This window comes from Eschrichtius robustus, chromosome 1 (genome assembly GCF_028021215.1).
Source record: "Eschrichtius robustus isolate mEscRob2 chromosome 1, mEscRob2.pri, whole genome shotgun sequence".
Taxonomy (NCBI): domain Eukaryota; kingdom Metazoa; phylum Chordata; class Mammalia; order Artiodactyla; family Eschrichtiidae; genus Eschrichtius; species Eschrichtius robustus.
This window is the reverse complement of record NC_090824.1, coordinates 162,505,753-162,525,579: the sequence shown is the minus strand read 5'-3', so window position 1 is coordinate 162,525,579 and position 19,827 is coordinate 162,505,753. Positions and strand designations below refer to the sequence as shown.

The window sequence follows — 19,827 nt, the reverse complement described above, 5'->3', positions numbered from 1 at the left end:
GATACGATTAAAGTCTCCCTTTATCACCCCTCAGAACCTGCCCTTCTTCCACCCCACACCAAATAAGTCCTGGTACATTATCACAGACTTGGTGAGTATGCATTTACGCACATACATACAGTAGAGCCTTACAAAATGCATGGTATCATTTGATGCCTTTCGGTGTAGGGGTTGGTTTTTAGATTTTTGTTTTCTTTTGCTTTTCCTTATATCAATCGAGTCATACTGAAGGGATTTTTCTGCAGTTTGGTTCTGTCACTCAACAGTACGTCTTCACTTGCACCTTTAATTTTTTCTTATCAGGATGAATTCCCCATCAGGGAACCCGCTGGGCAAAGGGCATGCTGAGGCTGTTCTGAAGCCTCAGGCCAGCCTTGGGGAGCCCTGGGGGCGGGTTGTTGAGGCCAACCTGGTTGTGAGCAGCCAGCGGCACATGTCGGCACTCCCAGGGGCCTCAGCCAGCCTGGCCACCTGTGCCGGGCGCTGACCTTGAACTCCCAGGGCCTGGGGTGGTGCGTAATCTCCCAGGGTGAAGGAAACTTCCTCGGCTCAGCCAAGGGCTGGATCTTGGATTTCTCTTGGTGGGGAAACCTCTAGAACCAAGGACTGAGTTCGTCTTATCCTTAGTCTTCGGCACATAATCAGTACTGACCATCTAAGACCCTTCTTCTGCTTGATTTATTATCTGGTCATCTTAAGCTTTATCCTTGCCCCCAACATGTTCTCCACTCTGTCCAGGGATGTCACTGTCCCCCAGCCTCTGGCAAAGGATCCTATGCCCAGAGGCTGTTCACTCTCCCAGGTCCTGCCTAGGCATTCCAGCTCAGTCCTAGACCCACTCTGCTTCTTATTGGGTCTGAAGACAGATACCTCGGGGGAGGGGAGGCAGAGGTGCGCTCCTTCCCCTGACCTTGGGAAGGACGACCTGGAGCTGGCTGAGAGCCTGAGCCACCCAGTGACTTGGCAGGAGCCTCATCATTGTCCTGGCACCTCACTGTTCTGCTGTGCAGTCAGCCAGGGCAGGGGTGGGGTTAGAAGGAGCCTGAAACCTGTGCGTCCTGCCTGGAGGGATCTCCATCCTGTGCTTTCAGCAGGTGCTGGTGTTGGATGCGCCCCAAGTTGGCAGCTGAGCTGGGCCTGCAAATCCCCACTGGGGAGCTGGCGAGCCTAGAGTTTCGGTCAACTTGTGGTCTGATTGTTTTCTTTTATTTATTTATTTATTTATTTATTTATTTATTTATTTGGTTGCACCGGGTCTTATTTATTTGTTTATTTTTATATTTATTTCTTTTTGGCTGTGTTGGGTCTTCGTTTCTGTGCGAGGGCTCTCTCTAGTTGCGGCGAGCGGGGGCCACTCTTCATCGCGGTGTGCGGGCCTCTTCAGTATTGTGGCCTCTCTTGTTGCGGAGCACAGGCTCCAGACGCGCAGGCTCAGTAGCTGTGGCTCACGGGCCCAGTTGCTCCGCGGCATGTGGGATCTTCCCAGACCAGGGCTCGAACCCGTGTCCCCCGCATTAGCAGGCAGACTCCCAACCACTGCGCCACCAGGGAAGCCCCGGTCTGATTGTTTTCAACCTCTGCTTCCAGAGGTGTGTAGGGAAGGTAGGGAGACCTGAGCCCTGTTTGGCCCCTGCCCTCCTGAGCCCGTTCCCCTCTCCTCATTCCTCTGGGCTCCATCTTGCTCTGCCTTTCTGCATACAGGTGTATGTTTTTCCCAGTGGACAGATGAACAAATTGGGGTCCAGAGAGGGCAAGTGGCCTGTCTGGGGTCACACGGCCCATCACACTGGCACTAAGCCGGCTTCACCTATTTCTTAAGCCAGCCCCAGCATCTCTGCCACACCTGCTTAGTTCCCAGTGCCCACCACCCCCAACCCGCACTGGCCCTGGCCCCAGAAAAAAAAAGGCCTCTGACCGGTTGGCAGGAGGTCTGCCCAGCTCAGATCCCAAGATCCTAGGTGGTTGGGTAGTGCCCTCTGCTGTCTGTGGCTGGGATCGCAAGGACACTGGACACCCAGGGGCAGCCCTCTGGCCTGAGACGGTGCCTTGCAATCAAGGCATGCAGTCTCCCAGGACAGCTCAGCAGGCAGTTGGGAGTCCCTGCTCCATTTTACAGCCACAGAAACTGAGGAGCCGTGTGACAAGTTTCCCTACATTCACCTGTCTACATCTTTGCTATGGGCTGGTTCAACTACTTAACCCCTTTATGCCTCAGTTTCCCCATGTTCCACTATAAGGCTTAGACCTTCCTCCACTTACCCAGACGAAGTGAAGGAGCATAAATGTGACACCCCTAAGGAGAAAGGCACAATCTACTTACCCTGCATTCTCAGCCCAGCTCCCAGAACAGGGGAGATTCTGGCACTTCCTCTTGAGCCTTTCCCGGAATCTGACAAATCTCTCTCCTTTCCTCCCACCCCCTCCCTCCTCGTCACCCCTCTGCCTCCTGTGACTTCCACTGGCTGCGCATCCAGCTGATCCATGACCAAGATAATCAGATTATCATGGGTCCAGAATAATCTATTCCATATGGCTTGCCAACTCGGTGGCTCCGGGAGCTAAAGGTGTGAGGAGAGGGGCTGATCTCAGTTTGGAAGGGGCTTCCTGGGAGCTTCCGGGGCCTTAGCTGGGAGGCTGATGGGGAAGGAGGGAGGTGGAGGAGAAGTTGGGAGCCTTCCTGCTGGGCCCTCTGACTGCTCTGGGCTCCAGGTGGCTGCTGCCCCCTCTCCAGCACAAGCAGGGCCTCATCTATCCATGACCCAGTGGGGCTTAGGCTCCATGGTGGGGGGCTGGGCACTCCCCGTGCCTTTTCCACTCTCTGGACTGGGGGGTGCTCACTATAGGGCATTGCTTCTCAAAAGTGGCCAAGCTTCATAATTCTTGGGAGATTTTACTTTTCATACCCAGAATCTCCTCCAGGGATTCTGGTTCAAGCAGCTCCAGGGTGGGTCTGGAAACGTTTTTCTTTTTACATCTCAACAGGTCCCAGTGACTTGTAGTGAGGTTTCAAGGGGGCTTGAGGACTATGGGCCGTCGTCCCCACCTCGGCACCCTCACTCTCCAGGCGGCCCTCCAGGAGGAAAGGAGCCAATCAAGTCCTCCAGAGGAGACAGGGGAGCTGGTGGTAGGACAGAACACTGGCTTTGGTCCCAGACAGAGCCAAATGGATCCCAGCTCTACCCCTACTAGCCATGTGACATAGGACCACCTCTCTGCTCCTCCATGTCTTTAACTACAAAGTGAGGCAGTGACACCCACATCACGTCAGCACAGTAGGTATTACTCATGGCACAGAAGCAGAGGCTGGGGCCCAGAGATGGAGTGAGTTACCCAAGTGACACAAGTGGTACATGGCAGGGCAGGGGTTCTATTCTAAGCCACACTGGCCACACCCAAGAGGGGTGTCCTAGGCTGTCTAAAGGTGGGGACTTCTTGAATAACAATCGCTCCCCTGAAAGGGCTTGCCTCTCAGGCTGGTGCCGAGGTGTGGCGGGAAAATCCCTGGCAGTAGGAAACACCCAAATTAGGAGCTTCCCAGGAGGTGCGCCTGCTGATGCTAAACAGGCTGGCGGTAGCAGAGAGCTGCTTCCTTCTCCTGGGGCCTCTGGCTCCCGAGGGGATGGGGATTAGGGGCTGCAAGGGCAGTACTGACATTGCACCTTTGATTAGCACTCCTATGTCAGAGGGGCTGGCCGGGAAAATGAGGGCGCTGAGGCTGGGAGGTGGGAGGGGGAGAGCGCCCAGGACCCAGGCTTGGCCTGAGGAAGCCGGCTGGTTCCAAGCAGGAAGGCTGAGACGGGGGCCCCAGCCTGAGAGGGTGCTGCCCTGTCCTGCCTGCCCCCACCCTGGCCGAGGACCCCGACTGAACTCTCACCTCCGCTCGGTGGGGCTGCCCCAAGGCCTCATTTCCCAGCCTTACACGTTGGCAGGCGACGGCAGGCTCGGGCCAGGGGAGCAGGAGCCACTGGCTCCGGCACTTGTCAAAACACAGGCCCCAGAGGTGTGAAGTCCTCACCCCAGCGGGAGGGCGTGTGGGCCGTGCCGCCCGGAGAACTCATTAACTGGGGCAGCTCCCTAATGAAGCCACCGGAGAGGCTGGCGATAAGGAGATCAAAGGTGAGAGAGGCATGGGGGTGAGGGAAGAGGGAGGCTGGCTGACGGGAGGGGGTAGAGCCCAGGATCTAGGTTGGGGGTCCCCCCTTTGCCCCCACTTGGCTTCATCAGGCCCACTGACCACAGCCCTTGCACACTCTGGGCCCCAAGACTCAGAGGCAACAGGAAAGGGAGGGACTCCCACGTGGCACATCCAATTTGTCAGCCTTAGGGCTGAAGACTGAAGGACTGGGGTTGGGGGTGTAACCCTCCCATCTGCCCTGCCTCTCATGCCATTTTTGTGAGTTCTTTGCCTCCACAGATACCCCTGGGTCTTTTTAACCCTCTCTCATGGTGTCTCTCTCCTGCTCCAGATCTCTCAGTGGCTCCCATGTAAGTGAGCAATGAATGTTAACTGTTCGGTCCCAGATCTGAGAATCCTCAGGGGCCAGAGCTGTGTTTTCAGGATAAACAGTCTGCCTCCCACACATATGGCCTCTTGTTTAAAGAATGTCTAGTTGATTTTGTACTTAATAAAACTTCACTTCAGAGCATTGCTGCCCACAAACTAGTAATGGTGGTTTCCTCTGGACCGGGAATTGGAGGCCTCAGACGGAGAACAGTAAAGAGATTTGTTATACCCTCTGTACTTGTTCAACTTTTTTTTTTTTAAGAAATTCACGTTCTTTTATTTATTTATTTATGACTGTGTTGAGTCTTCGTTTCTGTGCGAGGGCTTTCTCCAGTTGCGGCAAGTGGGGACCACTCTTCATCGCGGTGCGCGGGCCTCTCACCATCGCGGCCTCTCTTGTTGCGGAGCACAGGCTCCAGACGCGCAGGCTCAGCAACTGTGGCTCACGGGCCCAGTTGCTCCGTGGCATGTGGGATCTTCCCAGACCAGGGCTCGAACCCGTGTCCCCTGCATTGGCAGGCAGACTCTCAACCACTGCGCCACCAGGGAAGCCCAGTACTTGTTCAACTTTTAATCACATGCATGTATTATATTTTCAAATATATAACAATATAACAAAAGGGTGGCTGATTGTCTAGGAGTTTTTGGTCATTCTGAGTTTTCTCAATTATTAGCTACAAAGTGGAAATCAGAATCATGTGGGAATTGGAGGAATTTTTTGACATTCAGAGGTTGGCAACAGAATGCCCAGAGCCCTCTGAGATCCCACCCCTCCTGCCTGTCCAGCTTTCAGGCTGCACCTCCCCCTGCTTGGGTGCACAACCAGTTCTCACCATTTGTTAGCTCTGGTCCAGTGGATCAAAGGGGCCATCACTGGGCTCTAATGCCAGGCTCTTGGCTTGGATCTGGAACCCCAGGAGGGCATCCATTGGCCAGGGTCCAGAAGGGGCAGACCCTGCTGACAGCTGCAGGCCTAGGCCAGGCTCTCATAGGGAGTAGATGGGCCCTATGGCATGTGCCCATGGAGTGGGCTCCTCCCCTTCTCCCCAACGGTGGGTTGGCATTGCCTGTCCTGGATGTGACCATGGGCAAAAGCATCTGGGGCTGCTGGGACAGACTGCAGGGTAGAGGGTATAGAGGGTGTTAGAAAAGGCCAAAGGCAGTAGAAGAAAAAAGAGACAAGGGGAGGGGGGACGTGGTGAGCAGAGATGCCCAGGAAGAAGGTACCAAGCCACTTGGCTTTGCTACAAACCAGCTCACCCATCAATCTCACAGAACTGGAAGCCATAGGGGATGCAAAACAGTAGACCACCGGCACTGAAAGAGACCCTAGATACCGCTTCTTCTTCTTTTTTTAAAATTTTTTTTTTACCACTTCTTTTGAAGACATGATACCAGACACCAGGTACTTCACAGTCTAGCTGGAGAGCAGACAACCATGCATGAAGTGGCTATTTTGACAATGTGCAAACTCAAACCCGGGGGGTCAGGCAGGCAATGTATTAGATTCTCTGAGACTTCCCATGTGGACAATCATGTTGTCCATAAATAGAGAGACTTTTATTTCTTCCTTTCCAATCTGTACGCCTTTCTTTCCTTATTGCACAAGCTAGATACCCCACCCCCCACTCCCCGGCAACGTTGAAGAGGCATGGGGTAGGAACAGACATCTTCACCTTGTTTTCAGTATTAGGGGGAAATCTTTCAGTCTTTCACTATTTAGTATTCTGTTAGCTGTAGCTTCTTTGTAGATGCTTTTCATCAGACTGAGAAAGTTCTCCTTTAGTCTGAGTTTGCTGAGAATTTTTATCATGAAGGGGTGCTGATTTTTTTTTGGCTCCGCTGTGGTTTGTGGGATCTTATTTCCCTGACCAGGGATTGAACCCAGCAGTGAGAGAGCCCAGTCCTAACCACTGGACCACAAGGGAATTCCCCTGAATTTTGTTAAATGCTTTTTTTCTGTGTCATTTGCACTCACATTTCATTGGCAAGGCCCGTTATACCTGCCTGCCCCAAAGTTGCAGAATACCAGCTAGAGGCCAGTGGTGGCAGCTGTGGCAACAGGCCAAGCCCTTGATCCTGCCAGGCTGAAGGTGGCCTGGAGGGCAGCAGGCTTCCTCTCCCTCCACTCAGACGGTCCAGCAACCTGCCCAGATTCAGCCAGCTTGTTGGATTTACCTAGGATAGCCTTGTCCCTCCCACTCACCACCACCAGTGAAGGGTGCACCCAGGACCAACCTGCCTCAGAGGAGGAACGGATTACTCTGGCCTCTGGCAGGAATCAGAGCCCCACTCCTGGTCACTATACGAGTCCACAGACCTGGCTGCACTATGCCCTGAGGCTCCCATCATTCAAACTGGAAACGAAGATTCAAGAAAACTTAAGAATTTGCATAAGGTCCCCAACTGGTGAAGGCAGACCCAAACCTAAGTACTGAACCTCCAGTTCCCCGACCTTGCTTCCTTTAACCTACTGAGCTGGCCCAACACCCTGGACAGCGCCCGCACTGGCGCAGGCAGGAAGCCCGAGTGTCTGGGTCAGGTGCCCATGCGAGGACCCAGGAGGGGCCAACCTGGCGCAGTCAACGGGCAGGCACCTTTGCCCCCCGTTGGTTCAAAGGGTCAAGCCCCGCCCCCACCAGGCCCCGAGCCCGCTTTGAAGTGCTGATGCGGCCTGGAAGGGGCCACTTCACACCTCGGGCTCAGGATAAAGCGGTCGCTGGCCGCCGGCCCCCAGACGCGCCGCCGCTGCCATGGCCCAGTCCCTGTGCCCGCCGCTCTCTGAGTCCTGGATCCTCTCCGCGGGCTGGGGCCCAGCTCGGCCGCCGCCGGCCTCCAACAGGGACTGTGGCTGCTCGCCCGCCTCGTCCCCGGACTCCTGGGGCAGTGCCCCGGCCGGCAGCCCCGTGTCTAGCCCCGGGAAGCCCGTCACCAGCGCCGCCCTCCACGCCCCAACTGCGGGGAGGCGCGGCGCCCGCGGCAGCCGCCTAGGCAGCGGGCAGCGGCAGAGCGCCAGCGAGCGCGAGAAGCTGCGCATGCGCACGCTCGCCCGCGCCCTGCACGAGCTGCGCCGCTTTCTCCCGCCGTCCGTGGCGCCCGCCGGCCAGAGCCTGACCAAGATCGAGACACTGCGCCTGGCCATCCGCTACATCGGCCACCTGTCGGCCGTGCTGGGCCTCAGCGAGGAGAGCCTGCAGCGCCGGCGCCGGCGCCACAGTGACGCGGTGCTCCCTCGAGGCTGCCCGCTGTGCCCCGACGGCGGCCCCGCGCAGGCGCAGGCGCAGACGCAGATGCAGACTCAGGCGCAGACTCAGGCGCAGGCGTGCGGCCCAGACCTGGGCTCAGCAGCCAGCGCCGTGGTGTCCTGGGGGTCCCCGCCCGCCTACCCCGGAGCCCTAGCGGCGCCCGAGCCGCGCGATCCGCCGGTGCTTTACGACGAGGCGGCGTGCCCGGAAGGGCCGGCGATGGAGCCAGGCCCCTCATCTCCGGTTAGTACCTCCTTCCCGCGCGGAGCTCCCTCTGGGCGCGACGCAGTAGTGGATGGCGCTACCTACTGTCTCACGCCCCCCGGCGCGCACTGCGGGGACCAGCCCCCGTGCGGCTCCCCCACTGACGGCCCGGCCTCGCCTGCTCGCCCTCCGGAGCAACAGAGTTGGTGTGCCCGGGGCGCTCGAGCGGCGAGGGGAGGGAGAGTACACGCAGGGGGCGGGGTCCCGCTCCCCGCCAGAGGCGCCCTAAAAGTGGAGCTCGCGAGGCGGACACCCACACTCGGTGTCCAACGCTGAGGGCCTCGCTGTTCCCTCTCTCCTCAAGCTCTTTCCCGGCGACGTACTGGCCCTGCTGGAGACCTGGATGCCCCTCTCGCCCCTGGAGTGGCCGCCGGCCTGAGTAGTTGAAGTGACGGCGGACATCTGGCACCCCGTTCTGTGAACACCGACGCCTTTTTGGCCTCTGCGCCTTCGAAGAGGTCCCAGTCCAGAGTCCCTTTCCTGGAAGAGGGCACCGGCGATACTGGCATGGGCATTGCTGAAAGGGAGAGCCTGTCCCCACCCAGGACGGAGTTCCCCAACCCCTCCCGTGATGGAGGGACCCAGAGGGTAGACACTTTGAGGCAGGCAGGAGGCTCTGCCTAGTACGTGTTTATTTATTTGTGAATAAATTTTGTGCTGGTGTCACTTGGCAAGTTCTTCTTTCTCTACAGGGGCACAAAGCTCCCTTCCCCTCCTCCAGAGGATGTAGGAGAGTTGGGAGGGTTTCTTGCAGTCTTCAGCCCCCAAAGCACACAGGCTCAGACCCCTTCCTCCTTTTCCCCAGCCCTGGGATAGCACCTCCTGTTCCACATGGGTTAGCCTGAGGGGGGAGGAGATTCATGGGAGAAAGTGGCAGCGAGCGGAGTCTGTCCATCTTTTCTTTGAACCTGGTGGGGAGCTGAATAAAACCAAGTATCTCTGTAGAAAATGCATTTCCATTAGTGCATGCTTACTGTGCACCAGGTCCTTTACACATTTTATACCTAAGTAATCATTTTGCAGAAGGATAAGCCAAGGATCAGCACTCAAGCCTAGGTATGACTTCAGAATCCGGGCTGTCAGCTCTGGTAGGGTTTTGCCAGCTCCATTCATTCTGGGGTCTGAGGGGACACCAGCTCCAAGGGCTCATTGCATGTGTCCCAAGTCCTTATTCCCCTTGTGCTGGAGCGTTAGGCCTGGACCCTGGGATTTTCCCATCTCCCTTCACTCTGGTTTCTCTCCCATGTGGTTTAGAGACATGAAATAATATCAGTGGTCAGCCCCAAGTTTAAGTAACTGTGACCTCCTAGAGGCCTGGCTAGGGTGAGATGAGAGGTCCATTGGTTGCATCCAAATCCACAGAGCTGACCTGGAACCAGGCTTGGATTCAGATTAGGGAAGTGCTGTTTGGGGAAGGGGGAGCCTTGAGCCCAGAAGGAGCCTGGCCTCAGTCAGGGGGTCTGGTGAGCAGTCAAGCCTGGGGGGTGGTGAGGTGGGGTAAGGGGTGTAGCCTCTCTGTCCGAGGGTTCCTCAGCCATCTATGGATACTCAGTTCTTCCCCTCTGCCCCGCTCAAGCATCTTTGAAATACTGGCCTTGGCATTTTTTATAAGAGCTTTATTGAGGTATAATTTATGTACCATAAAATTCACTCTTTTAAAGTACGTAATTCAATGGTTTTAGTATATTCATACAGTTATGTAACCATCACCACTGTCTAATTTTAGGTCATTTTCATCACCCCCCAAAAGAGACCCTGTAACCATTAACAGTGACTCCCCATTATTCCGTTCCCCCACTCCCCACCCCAGCCAGCTCATCTGCTTTCTATCTCTATAGATTTGCCTGTTCTGGACATTTAGTATGAATGGAATCATATAACATGAGGCCTTTTGCATCTTCTTTCACTTGGCATCATATTTTCTCATGTATCGGTACTTTTTTTATTGCTCAATGATATTCCATTGTATGGATATACCACAGTTTATTTATCCATTGATATTGATAGGTTTGTTTTGAAACCACTTTGGAGATCATTTCCAGTGCTCTGGCCCAGGCCAGGAGGGGCAGTGATTCAGAGTGGGGTGGGGGACTCACTGTGTATAATTCAGAAGCCCAGGCGCACCCTGGCCAGCGTTTGGCTGCAGAGAGTGCGATGCAAGAGCAGAGGCCCTGCAGGGGGGCGGGACCTCACACCTTCGCTGATCCGCCCTCTTTCCCGCACCTCCACCCCCAACGCGCTCTCCCCTCCCAGAGCCCTAAGGAGCAGAACGGGAAGTCTTTTCCAGGACCCAGCCCAGTTTAGAAAATCTATTTACATGGCAAAGGCCCCGTGGTTTAGGACGGGGAATTAAAGTTATTAGCAAGTCTTTTCACAGATAAGTGGGGCTCATCGGCCAGCCCCCTCCCCTGCGGAGAGCCTCCCCTCGCTCTCCGAGCGCAGGAGCGGCCCACTGTTTATTAGCACCTGGGTGTGAATTTTCATTAGCACGTCCCTGTTAATAAGAGAGGTCTGGAGATGGGAAGGGGGCGTCTCCCACCACTCCCACGCCCCCACCCCCTTCCTGGGCTGGCCGCACTCACACCCACCAGGAGGAGGACCGTAAGCAGCGTCCAGGTAGGTGAGCCCTGGGCGAGTGCTCGCTCTCAGTTCTCTGCTAACCTGTGAGCTAACCCCAGTTAGCAGGGCCATCTTGAGGATGGGCAGTTAGGTAAGGAAGAGGCTACCTAACACGCCCGTGCGGATATTCAGGGGCAGCGCTGGGACTGGGACGCGGGTGTGACTCTAGGGCCTGCCTGTGTGCTTCCCCGATGGTGCACTGCCTTTGCGACAGCTGAGCAAGGACAGAGGGTGCTGGGTGGCGCCTCACCTCACCTGGGGCTGGTCCAGAGCGGTCTGGGCACCGTCCTGCTAGAAGTGGGAGGAGGGGGAGGATGGCATCAGAGGCCTGGCCTGCGGATCCGCCTGCACGCTGGTCGCTGCCAGTCAACAATGCTGCCCTGCTTTCCGCCTTCGAAGCCCAAGGGGTCAGAACCCACATGGTGGAGAAACAAACATATATGGAGCAGCAATTTCAAGTCATTTTAGCCTCAGAGCCACAGGTGAGGCGGGCAGGTGGTGCTTATACCTATTTTACAGATCAGGACACTGGAGCACAGAAAAAGGTCAAGGAATTTTTCACAAAGCTAGTACGCGGCTATTGGGGTGGGGACAACGGTGGGTGGTAGTCGACAAATCCGGTCTTCGCCTTAGCCTGGCAGGCGAGTGTGTGAGCATGTTGGGGGTGTGAAATAAAGCTCCTAAAGCACATGGACCACCAGCGCCGTTGCCAGCAGGGACGTGCCACTGCCCGCTGACCACACGTGTTGCTCCCGCCGAGACAGCTGTACTGTGTAGATGCTGATGCTGGATGGGCCAGTGTTTTAAGGAAGGGCAGCTAAGCTGATTGGTCGACATGCAAGACATTTATTCAAGGACACGGCACTTGGGTCGCCGTATGAGCCCAGGGGCGGAGGGAAGGGCTGGTGGTCATGAGTTGTCTGTATCGGCAGATGTTAGACTGTCCTGGTAGCAGGGCTGGAGAGCTGGGCTCAGCCGTGGGTGGGCAGGTGGTGCACCTGGAGGAGGGCCGTGCGTTGGCCATGCGTTGCTAAATAAACAGGTCCATCTGAGGGGCACATGGATGCCCCAGGATTCTGAAACACCCCCTACCTGGAGAACCAGGCTGGCACAGGGCTGGGGAGGGAAGCGAGCCCTAACTGCAAAGCCCCTGTTCATCCCAGGGCGAGGCCAGGGCCACTTTGTCCACTCCCCCGCTCTCCCCCAGTGGCAGACCCTGCATTTGCACAACGCTGAGGGTAAGTGCCTCCTCAGCTTTGTACCCCAGGCACTCATTTGCCTCACCCTAGTCCCAACACTCCCCTGAGAAGACCCCAGGTTCTTGGTGCTGCTTCTAAGGGGCCCTTTTTCCCAGTGGGCAAGGACCTCTTTGGGGGCCACCGGCACAGCCCCAGTGGTGCACCAGCGCTAGTGCCCTGGATCCCCAGCCTAGTGCCACTTGGGCCTCTTCTGCCCATCTTCTGGCACTTTACCAGCCCTGGCTCCTTCTCCTTCATCCCTCTGTGGGCCCCAGCATCTAAGGCTCCCTGTGAATGCCCCAGCCCTCCTCGCTCCCCCCATGCACACTAGGAAATGAGGAGGTGGCCTGGTGTTGGCTGCATGTGACTTTGGAAAGGGTGGACAGGGCACCTTTGTTGTCTCGGCCTGTTCAGCGCCCCTCCTGCCTTCGTCCCTTGCAGCCTGTCATTTTCTTTTCTCCAGACAGCTCCCCCTTCCTTAGTTTGGGTGGCCATGACCTCCATGCCCCCCCAGGGATGGGCACGTGTGCAGGCTGGCAAGGTCGTCATGGTGAGTGGTTCAGGGATGTGACCACGTGCAGGCCGGCGAGGAGCAGGCTCAGGACTTTGCTGGAACCATTGAGAAAGGGACACTCACTGTGGGTGCTGTTGGTGGCCATGTTGCCGCCCAAGCAGAGGGCCTACCTGGAAAGGGAGTCAAAACTGAGAGGCGGAGAAGGATTCCTGCTCTTATCCAACACCGGGGTCCAGCCACATGGAAAGCATTACGCCTGGACTTTTACACTGCATGAGCCAACAAATTCCCCTTGTTGCTAAAGTTAGTTTGAGTTGGGTTTCTGACACTTTCTGTTGAAAAAGTCCATCAGGATTTGATACAGGCTGTTCCAAGCTGTGTAACCTGTGTGTCAATTTCCCTCTCATGTAAAATGGGGGTAATGATATCTACATTTCACAAAGCTTATATGAAAAATACACAGACCACGGTAGATGCCCCGTAAATGTTAGCTCCCTGTCACATTTAGGTGGCGTGTAAGGCCAAGACTATCATCCTAAGTTTTCCTTCCTCATCTCAGAGAGAGCTGCCACCATGCCTACTGTGGAAAAGGATTGTTGTAGAAAGTTATTTTTGCTGCTGTGTTTTCATTCCCTTCCGGGGGAGGGCAAGGGGCAGAGTGTCTCAGGCGGGCACCTCTTCATCCAGGGGACATTCAGCTATAGTCAGTATCAGCACCATGAGGGCGGTGTCGTGCCAACAAAGAGTGTGTGTGACCCAGGGGAGAAGGTGGATGGGGACACAAAAGCAGCTGCGGTCACAAAACAATGCAAGCATTTGGCCTTGGTGGGCGGTCTTGGGAGACGGCCGGAGGCACTAACCACTTGCAGTTCTCAAAGATACCACACGGTGTCCTCGGAGAGGCAGACGTAGGCCTTGAGCTGCAGGGGACTCCACCCAGTTTTCCTGGGAAGGGCAGTTTCTAGAAAAGAAAAAGGCACCTCTCCGCCCTCTTCCTGTGCCCCTAGGTACCCCAGCCTCCTATAGGGTTCCCAGACCAGAAGGCAAGAGGCAGTAGTGGCACAGTTCCTGCCTGCCTCCTCACCTGCCCCTACTTTGCCTCTCATACCTGTGTGACCTCAGGCAGTCACTCAACCTCTCTGAGCCTCAGCCTCTCCAAAGTGATTCCATAAGGTTATGAGACAGCAAAGAGAGGGAAAAGAAGTAGGCGGAGAGAAAAGGAGGCCACACAGTAGCTGGGGTGGACTGGGCGTCTTGCTCATTTGAACAAAGTGGCTCCTGGTCCTATGAGGCAAGTGGTCCTCACATGGCCTGGGACTCTGGCTGACATCATTGCCTGGGCCCTGCTGGGGGTCTGGACTGGGTGGGAATGAAGTTTACACACCACAGCAGCTTTGGAGTCTGGAGACCATATCGCTGTTTATTTAGGTGACACATCTGCCCGCCTGAGGATTCCAAGTGGCTTAGTGGTTGAAGGCCCCCCAAACCGGGCCTCTCCCCTTGCTGGCTCTGCAGAGGTCCCAGACTGCAAGTCTAGGCCCCTTAGGCCTACTGAGCTGCAGCCCTTTGTCACCGTGTCTCTTGACCTCAACAGCATTCCAGGGCAAAGCCTGCCTGCTGCCAACCTTTTCAGAGAGCCCAGGGCGGCAGCCCTGTCACTTCTTGAGGTTCTCTCTTTGGAGAAGCAAGGAATACCTCTGAAGCCGGGTCCAGTGCTCCTGTTCTTTCACCTTGTTCTTCACCGGCTTCTGAAACCTGTGGGCCACACAGTTGATGAGAGGAACCTGCTTTGCGCTGCGTTCCCCCCCACCCCCCTGGGGGCTCCTAGGTCCCCAGGGCAGACCCTGACCATCCTGGGCTGATATAGGAAGCTCTCCAAATGACACATCTGCTTCCTGTCTGTGTTCTCAGGACTCAGCCTGGTGCACAGAAGGCGCTCGAAACAACTTCACTGAAGGAACAATATAGGTCTAGCATCCTAAACCAGGAAATGTACAGTGATAGGAGGCATGGTGAATTTATGAACTAAAAGTCCATTTGCAGGACCAACGTTAAATACATCCAAATGCCAATAGTTACGTTTAACAAACATTCCTTGAGCATCTACTAGTGACCGGCACTGGTGGACGTGTTGAAAAGATCAAAGTGACTAAAACAGCCGCCCCTCCCCCCAGTTTAGTAAGAGGGACAAGAGGAAAAGAACATTTGTAATAGGAGGCATTTAAGAGCAATAGAGGTAAAGTGCAGAGAGGAGCACTCCCTGCCTGGGGAGTGCTCGCAGAAGATAAGATTTTTGAGTTGAGGTATTTTTAAAAAAAAAATAGGTTTTTTAAAAATAACAAATAAATGCATAGTCAGTGTGGAAGAATCAGAGAAGCCCAGGGTCACCCCTCATTCTGCACGTAGAGCTGGCCACTGCAAGCAGGCAGGAGGAGGCCTTCATTCTGGGGAGAGGATGCAGGCTGCTGCCAGCTTTCCGCCTCTGGTGCCTGAGTGAGCGACGTTTTAAAAAATGTTTAAAAGCTTAGGGCAAACGGGAGAAGGGACACTTTTGTGGGGAAAGACAAGGACTGCAGTTTTTTGTGGCTCTGCCTATGGGACAGTCACATAGAGATGTCTGGTACACAGTGCATTAAAGCATTTTTTTTTTTAACTTAAAGAAGTAACCTATGCTTTGCTTTAAAAAAAAAAAATCAAGGATACAAGTGAGTATACAATTAAATCTCCTTCTCACCTCAGATCCTTATTTTCTGTTCTCAAAGCAACTGTAATTAACAACTCCTTATAAATCCTTGAATACTGTTCATACACACAAGTACAGACATGCATATAATCTTTTTTTAAATTTAAATGGAAGTGTGCAACACACTGTTGTGCCGTCCGCCTTTTTCACTGAAAATGTATCCTGGCAGTTGCTTCCAGGAGGCACTCAGATCTGCCTCATTCTCTTTCCCTACTGATGACACTTGGAGATTCCAGTATGCAGTGTGTGTGTGTATATGTGTGTGTTGGGGTGGGGAGCGGATGGGCAGGGGGCAGGCAGAGGGTGTGCAGGTTAGAAACTCGGCCTTGGCCCCTCACTGCTTGTGTGCAAACCCAGCTCCGTCACTTATAAGGTGCTGACCCTGGACGGGCAATTTGACCTCTGTCTTCCTCGCTGTACTGTGGGGATGATAATAATCATAGTAAGAAACAAGATATGCCACAAAGTACTTAGCATAGTACCTGGCACACAGTAGGTGCTCAGTAAAGGTTAATTTTTTTTCATTTTTTAGAATTGAAGTATTGTTGATTTACAATGTTGTGTTAATGACTGCTGTACAGCAAAGTGAATCAGTTATACATATATATACATTCTTTTTTTAAATATTCTTTTCCATTATGGTTTATCACAGGATATTTTTTAAAAATATTTATTTATTTATTTATTTAGGCTGCCCCGGGTCTTAATTGCATAGTGCTGACTTCTTAGTTGCAACATGCATGTGGGATCTAGTTCCCGCAGGAACCAAACCTGGGCCCCATGCATTGGAAGCGTGGAGTCTTACCCACTGGACCGCCAGGGAAGTCCCTATCATAGGATACTGAATACAGGTCTCTGTGCTATATAGTAGGACCTTGCTGTTTATCCATTCTATATATAAAAGCTTACATCTGCTCACCCCAACCTCCCACTCCATCCCTCCCCCAACCCCCTCCCCCTTGGCAACCACCAATCTGTTCTCTGTGTCCGTGATTCTGTTTATGTTTCATAGGTAAGTTCATTTGTGTCATATTTTAGATTCCACATATAAGTGATATCATATGGTATTTGTCTTTCTCTTTCTGACTTACTTCACTTAGTGTGATAATCTCTAGTTGCATCCACGTTGCTGCAAATGGCATTACTTCGTTCTTTTTTATGACTGAGTAGTATTCCATTGTATTTAGGTACCACATCTTCTTTATCCATTCATCTATCGATGGACATTTAGGTGGTTTCCATGTCTTGGCTACTGTGAATAGTGCTGCTATGAACATAGGGGTGCATGTATCATTTTGAACTATAGTTTTGTCCAGATATATGCCCAGGAGTGGAACTGCTGGATCATATGGTAATTCTATTTTTAGTTTTCTGAGGAACCTCCAAACTGTTGGCTGCACCAATTTACATTCCCACCAACAGTGTAGGAGAGTTCCAGTAAAAGTTAATTATAATAATACTATTGCTGCTGCTAAATAAGTGGAAGTAAAATTGCTGGGCGGAGGGGTCAGGACAACGTGGAATCAGTGAGCGACCAGCCAGGAGGCAGCGCATAGATGGAACTAGGGCAAGTTTTAAAAGGAGGACTGAAAATAAAGTCATTAATCTGTTCAAAGAAGACGTGGGTGACTTTTAAAATATAATGTTGGAGTGTAGAAGGGCTTTCTCTATGATCTAGTAATAAATAATGGCTAACCTTTACTGAATGTGCCAGGCAATGTCCTATGAGGAGATAGGACTGTCACTGTTTTACATATGAGGGCACTGAGGTCTGACCCGTCACACAGCTAGAGGCCCTCGTCTATCCCCCATCGCATTGCAGACTTGCACCCTGAATTTGAGGCTCTTTACAACCGCCCCTCAGCAAAGCCTAAGGGAGAAGATGGAAAAATACCAAACTTCTGTTTGGCTAAACAAGCAACCAAAATTACTCCTATCCAAAGACAAAGCAGGAAAAATTATTCACAACATATTAACAAAGAACTCTTAAAATCAAAAGAAAATGAACTCACCCGTAAGAAAAAGACCCAGGTGGGGTCACAGAAGGAGAGAGAGAAACATACAATAGATGTAACACAAAGATGCTCAAGCTTGTTAATTTCCAAATTAAAATAGTAATGAGCTATCAATTTTTATCCCTCATTTCTTGGCCAGTATGGGGAAGGGGTGAGGATGCAGAATGAAGCTCTGGAGGGCTGGTGGGTACAACTATCCCAGTTCAAACATGCCTACCCCCTAACTCTGAAAGTCCACCTCTAATTTACCCTACAGAAATATTAGGAAAAACTCACAAAAATGACTGGTTGAGGATGTTGTCTGGGAAAGTGGGGCCAGAGTGACACCCATGATGAGTCTGCAGTGGGCTGGGGCGCAGATGGGAGAAGAGGACACAGGAGTTGGGTGTGGACTGATTGCTGGGAGCCGCGCTCTGGGCGGAGGAGAAATAAGGCGGCTGCAGAGCTGGGAAGGCGCTTGCTTGTTTTCTAACATGGGAATGTGGTCGGGACACATGCCTGTGATTAGGACAGTGGAGGGGAAGAGGTCACCAACCAGATGGACAGTAAGGTCTGGGTGTCCTGGGGGAGGAGATGGCCTTGGGTATGAGCAGGATGCCTCTTTCTCTGCATCAGGAGGGAGACAGGGGGTGGGGGGTGACCCAGGAGACCCAGATGAGAGGGCAGCCAAGGAACTGGCGTGCTCTGGGAAGTGGGAGGTGAGGTTTATCCACCAACGGCCAGGGCAGGGGTGGTGGGAGCCGCCTGCCACGTGGTACCGGCACATCTCCCGTGTGCTTCCCCTTGGCAGTCAGTGCTCAGCGGTGAGGAGGGACAGGGGAGGATGCCTGTTCATGTGAGGCTGGGCACTGACTGTCAGGTGCCCCCTGGGGAAAGCCCTCTCTGGAGACTGAGACAACCTCCCTCCACCATCAGCAAGGAAAGGGTTTTCCTTCCCATGATGGCACAACAAATGTGACTGCTGTCTATTGTTTTGAAGCAATGTGTGTGCATACATCTTCCAAAAAGATGGACTGTGCATCTGCAAAGTGGGAGAGGAGATGGAACATCTGTAAGGCCTCCCACAAAACCTCTGAATTCCAATAGCCTGATGGCATGCACATTTGGGATCTATGAGTCTATAAATAATTTTCCAGGGATACGTCCCTTTGTTTCTCAAGAAAGGCAAAGGAAGGTTAGGATAGGCCCACAATTTCCCTCCCAGGGATAGTAAAAACGGGGGTGGGGTGGGGTGGGAGGGTATTCCTCCTCCACCCTCAAGGGAAATGTCACCTGGTGTCCATACAGGGCCTGCCGACCCCCTCGCCAAGGGGGCGTGTGCCCTGTGGAGCTGGGACTGTTGGGTCAGCCCAGAAGCCCACCTTCTGCTTGGCCATAGGGAACAAAGGGGGCGGGGGGGGGTGGGGGAGAGAGAGAGAGCGAGAGCGAGAGAGAGCGAGAGAGAGAGAGAGAGAGAGAGAGAGAGAGAGAGAGAGAGAGAGGCATTTTGTTTCTGTCAGCTTCCTGTGTCCTGAAATTTCTGTCTTGTGATCAAAAGTCTGACCCAGCCGAGATGGCAGATACTACAACAGGGAGTGGAGCCAGATGGAAATGGTGCCCTGGAGGCCCAGGCTGGATGGGAGCAGAAGCTAGGCCTGCGGAGGGGGTGGGGTTGGGGGCACATTGGGTACTATCTGGGCTCCTTTCAAAGTCCTAAAGGCAGGCTCCTTCACACTGGCTATTTATAGAAGTCCCAAGTGCAGGTTTTGCGAAAACAATTTGGACAGACTATCGCGAGTTTGAAACTCTGAATCCATTGCCTTAAAGTTTCACCTAGTTTTAGGGCCAATGGAAACTGTTTCAGACACAAGGAGTAAATAGAGAAAAAAAAAAAAAAAAGATAAGATTAAAATCCTCGGACATATATGGTTATGTGTGAGAAACGATAGTAAAATGTTAATGACAGAATCTAGGTTGTGGGTATGTGGATGTTTACTGACTTTTTTCAAAGCTGCTGTATATTTAACATAATAAAATGTTGGAGGCGGGGTACTCTTTGGAAAAGCCCCAGGTGTCAGACCTCAGAGCAAGCAGAACAGGAAGAGCCTTCTTTAAATCAGTGTTTCCTAATTTATCTCTGGGACCCAATTCAGAAGATGGGTTGCCGTGAGGAATATGATCTGAATACTGTGATCAGGCCCAAGTAAATGTCCCTTCAAGCTAGGCCTGCCCCACCCACACAGTGCAGCCCCTCCCGGCTCCTGCTGGGTCCTCGGAGCCAGGGAGCACTTCCCTGAGCTCTTCCCTTCCCCAAGCTCCCACTGCCCGTCTTGTCCCTGGCCCCCGGCGCCCCACCTGGTCAGCCCTGCTGACTCCAGCCCTCTTCCCTGCAGAGGGTTCCCTGGGAGGCAGTCCCCTTCACCCTACCCAGCCTCTGGGGTCTCTCCCGGTGAGGGGTTGGGGTGTGGGACCTAGGGGCTAAGCTGTGTTGACAGGGAAGAGAGACGGTTGGGAAGGGGGAACTGGAGGAATCCCTCCCAATTCCCACTGGGGGCCAGGATAGGTCTCTGGGGTTCCAGAGACTGGAGGGGGTCAGGGCAGACGGACTGTCTTCTCATGAGAGCAGACCCAACCATAGCGGGGTGGGGAAGGATATTATAGACACCTTTCCCACGGAAATTACATAGTCGTTAAAAACCACTGTGA

At 53.5% G+C, this 19,827-nt stretch overlaps 2 protein-coding genes across 3 annotated transcripts in view; one reads left to right on the top strand and one right to left on the bottom strand.

Moving 5' to 3' along the window:
- Positions 1-7,257: 7,257 nt before the first annotated feature.
- Positions 7,258-8,676, top strand: MESP1 (mesoderm posterior bHLH transcription factor 1). Its single transcript, XM_068537718.1, has 2 exons — positions 7,258-7,992; positions 8,318-8,676. The coding sequence occupies exons 1-2, from the start codon at positions 7,258-7,260 to the stop codon at positions 8,390-8,392; spliced, it is 810 nt and encodes a 269-aa protein (XP_068393819.1). The 3' UTR covers positions 8,393-8,676.
- Positions 8,677-13,838: 5,162 nt separating this feature from the next.
- The window catches only part of WDR93 (WD repeat domain 93), a 41,344-nt gene continuing 35,355 nt past the window's right edge, over positions 13,839-19,827 (bottom strand). For both annotated transcript variants that reach the window (XM_068537704.1, XM_068537712.1), the window contains exon 16: positions 13,839-14,139. In XM_068537704.1, the coding sequence (XP_068393805.1) occupies positions 14,040-14,139 (100 nt within the window). In that variant the 3' untranslated portion in view covers positions 13,839-14,039. The remainder of the gene's footprint in view (positions 14,140-19,827) is intronic.

What these genes read in the sequence shown, in the direction of transcription:
- MESP1 (XM_068537718.1), top strand. Translation starts at nt 7,258, where the DNA reads ATGGCCCAGTCCCTGTGCCCGCCGCTCTCTGAGTCCTGGATCCTCTCC. An exon ending in AGCCAGGCCCCTCATCTCCG is followed by an intron (nt 7,993 to 8,317) that starts GTTAGTACCTCC and finishes TCTCTCCTCAAG; the next exon opens with CTCTTTCCCGGCGACGTACT.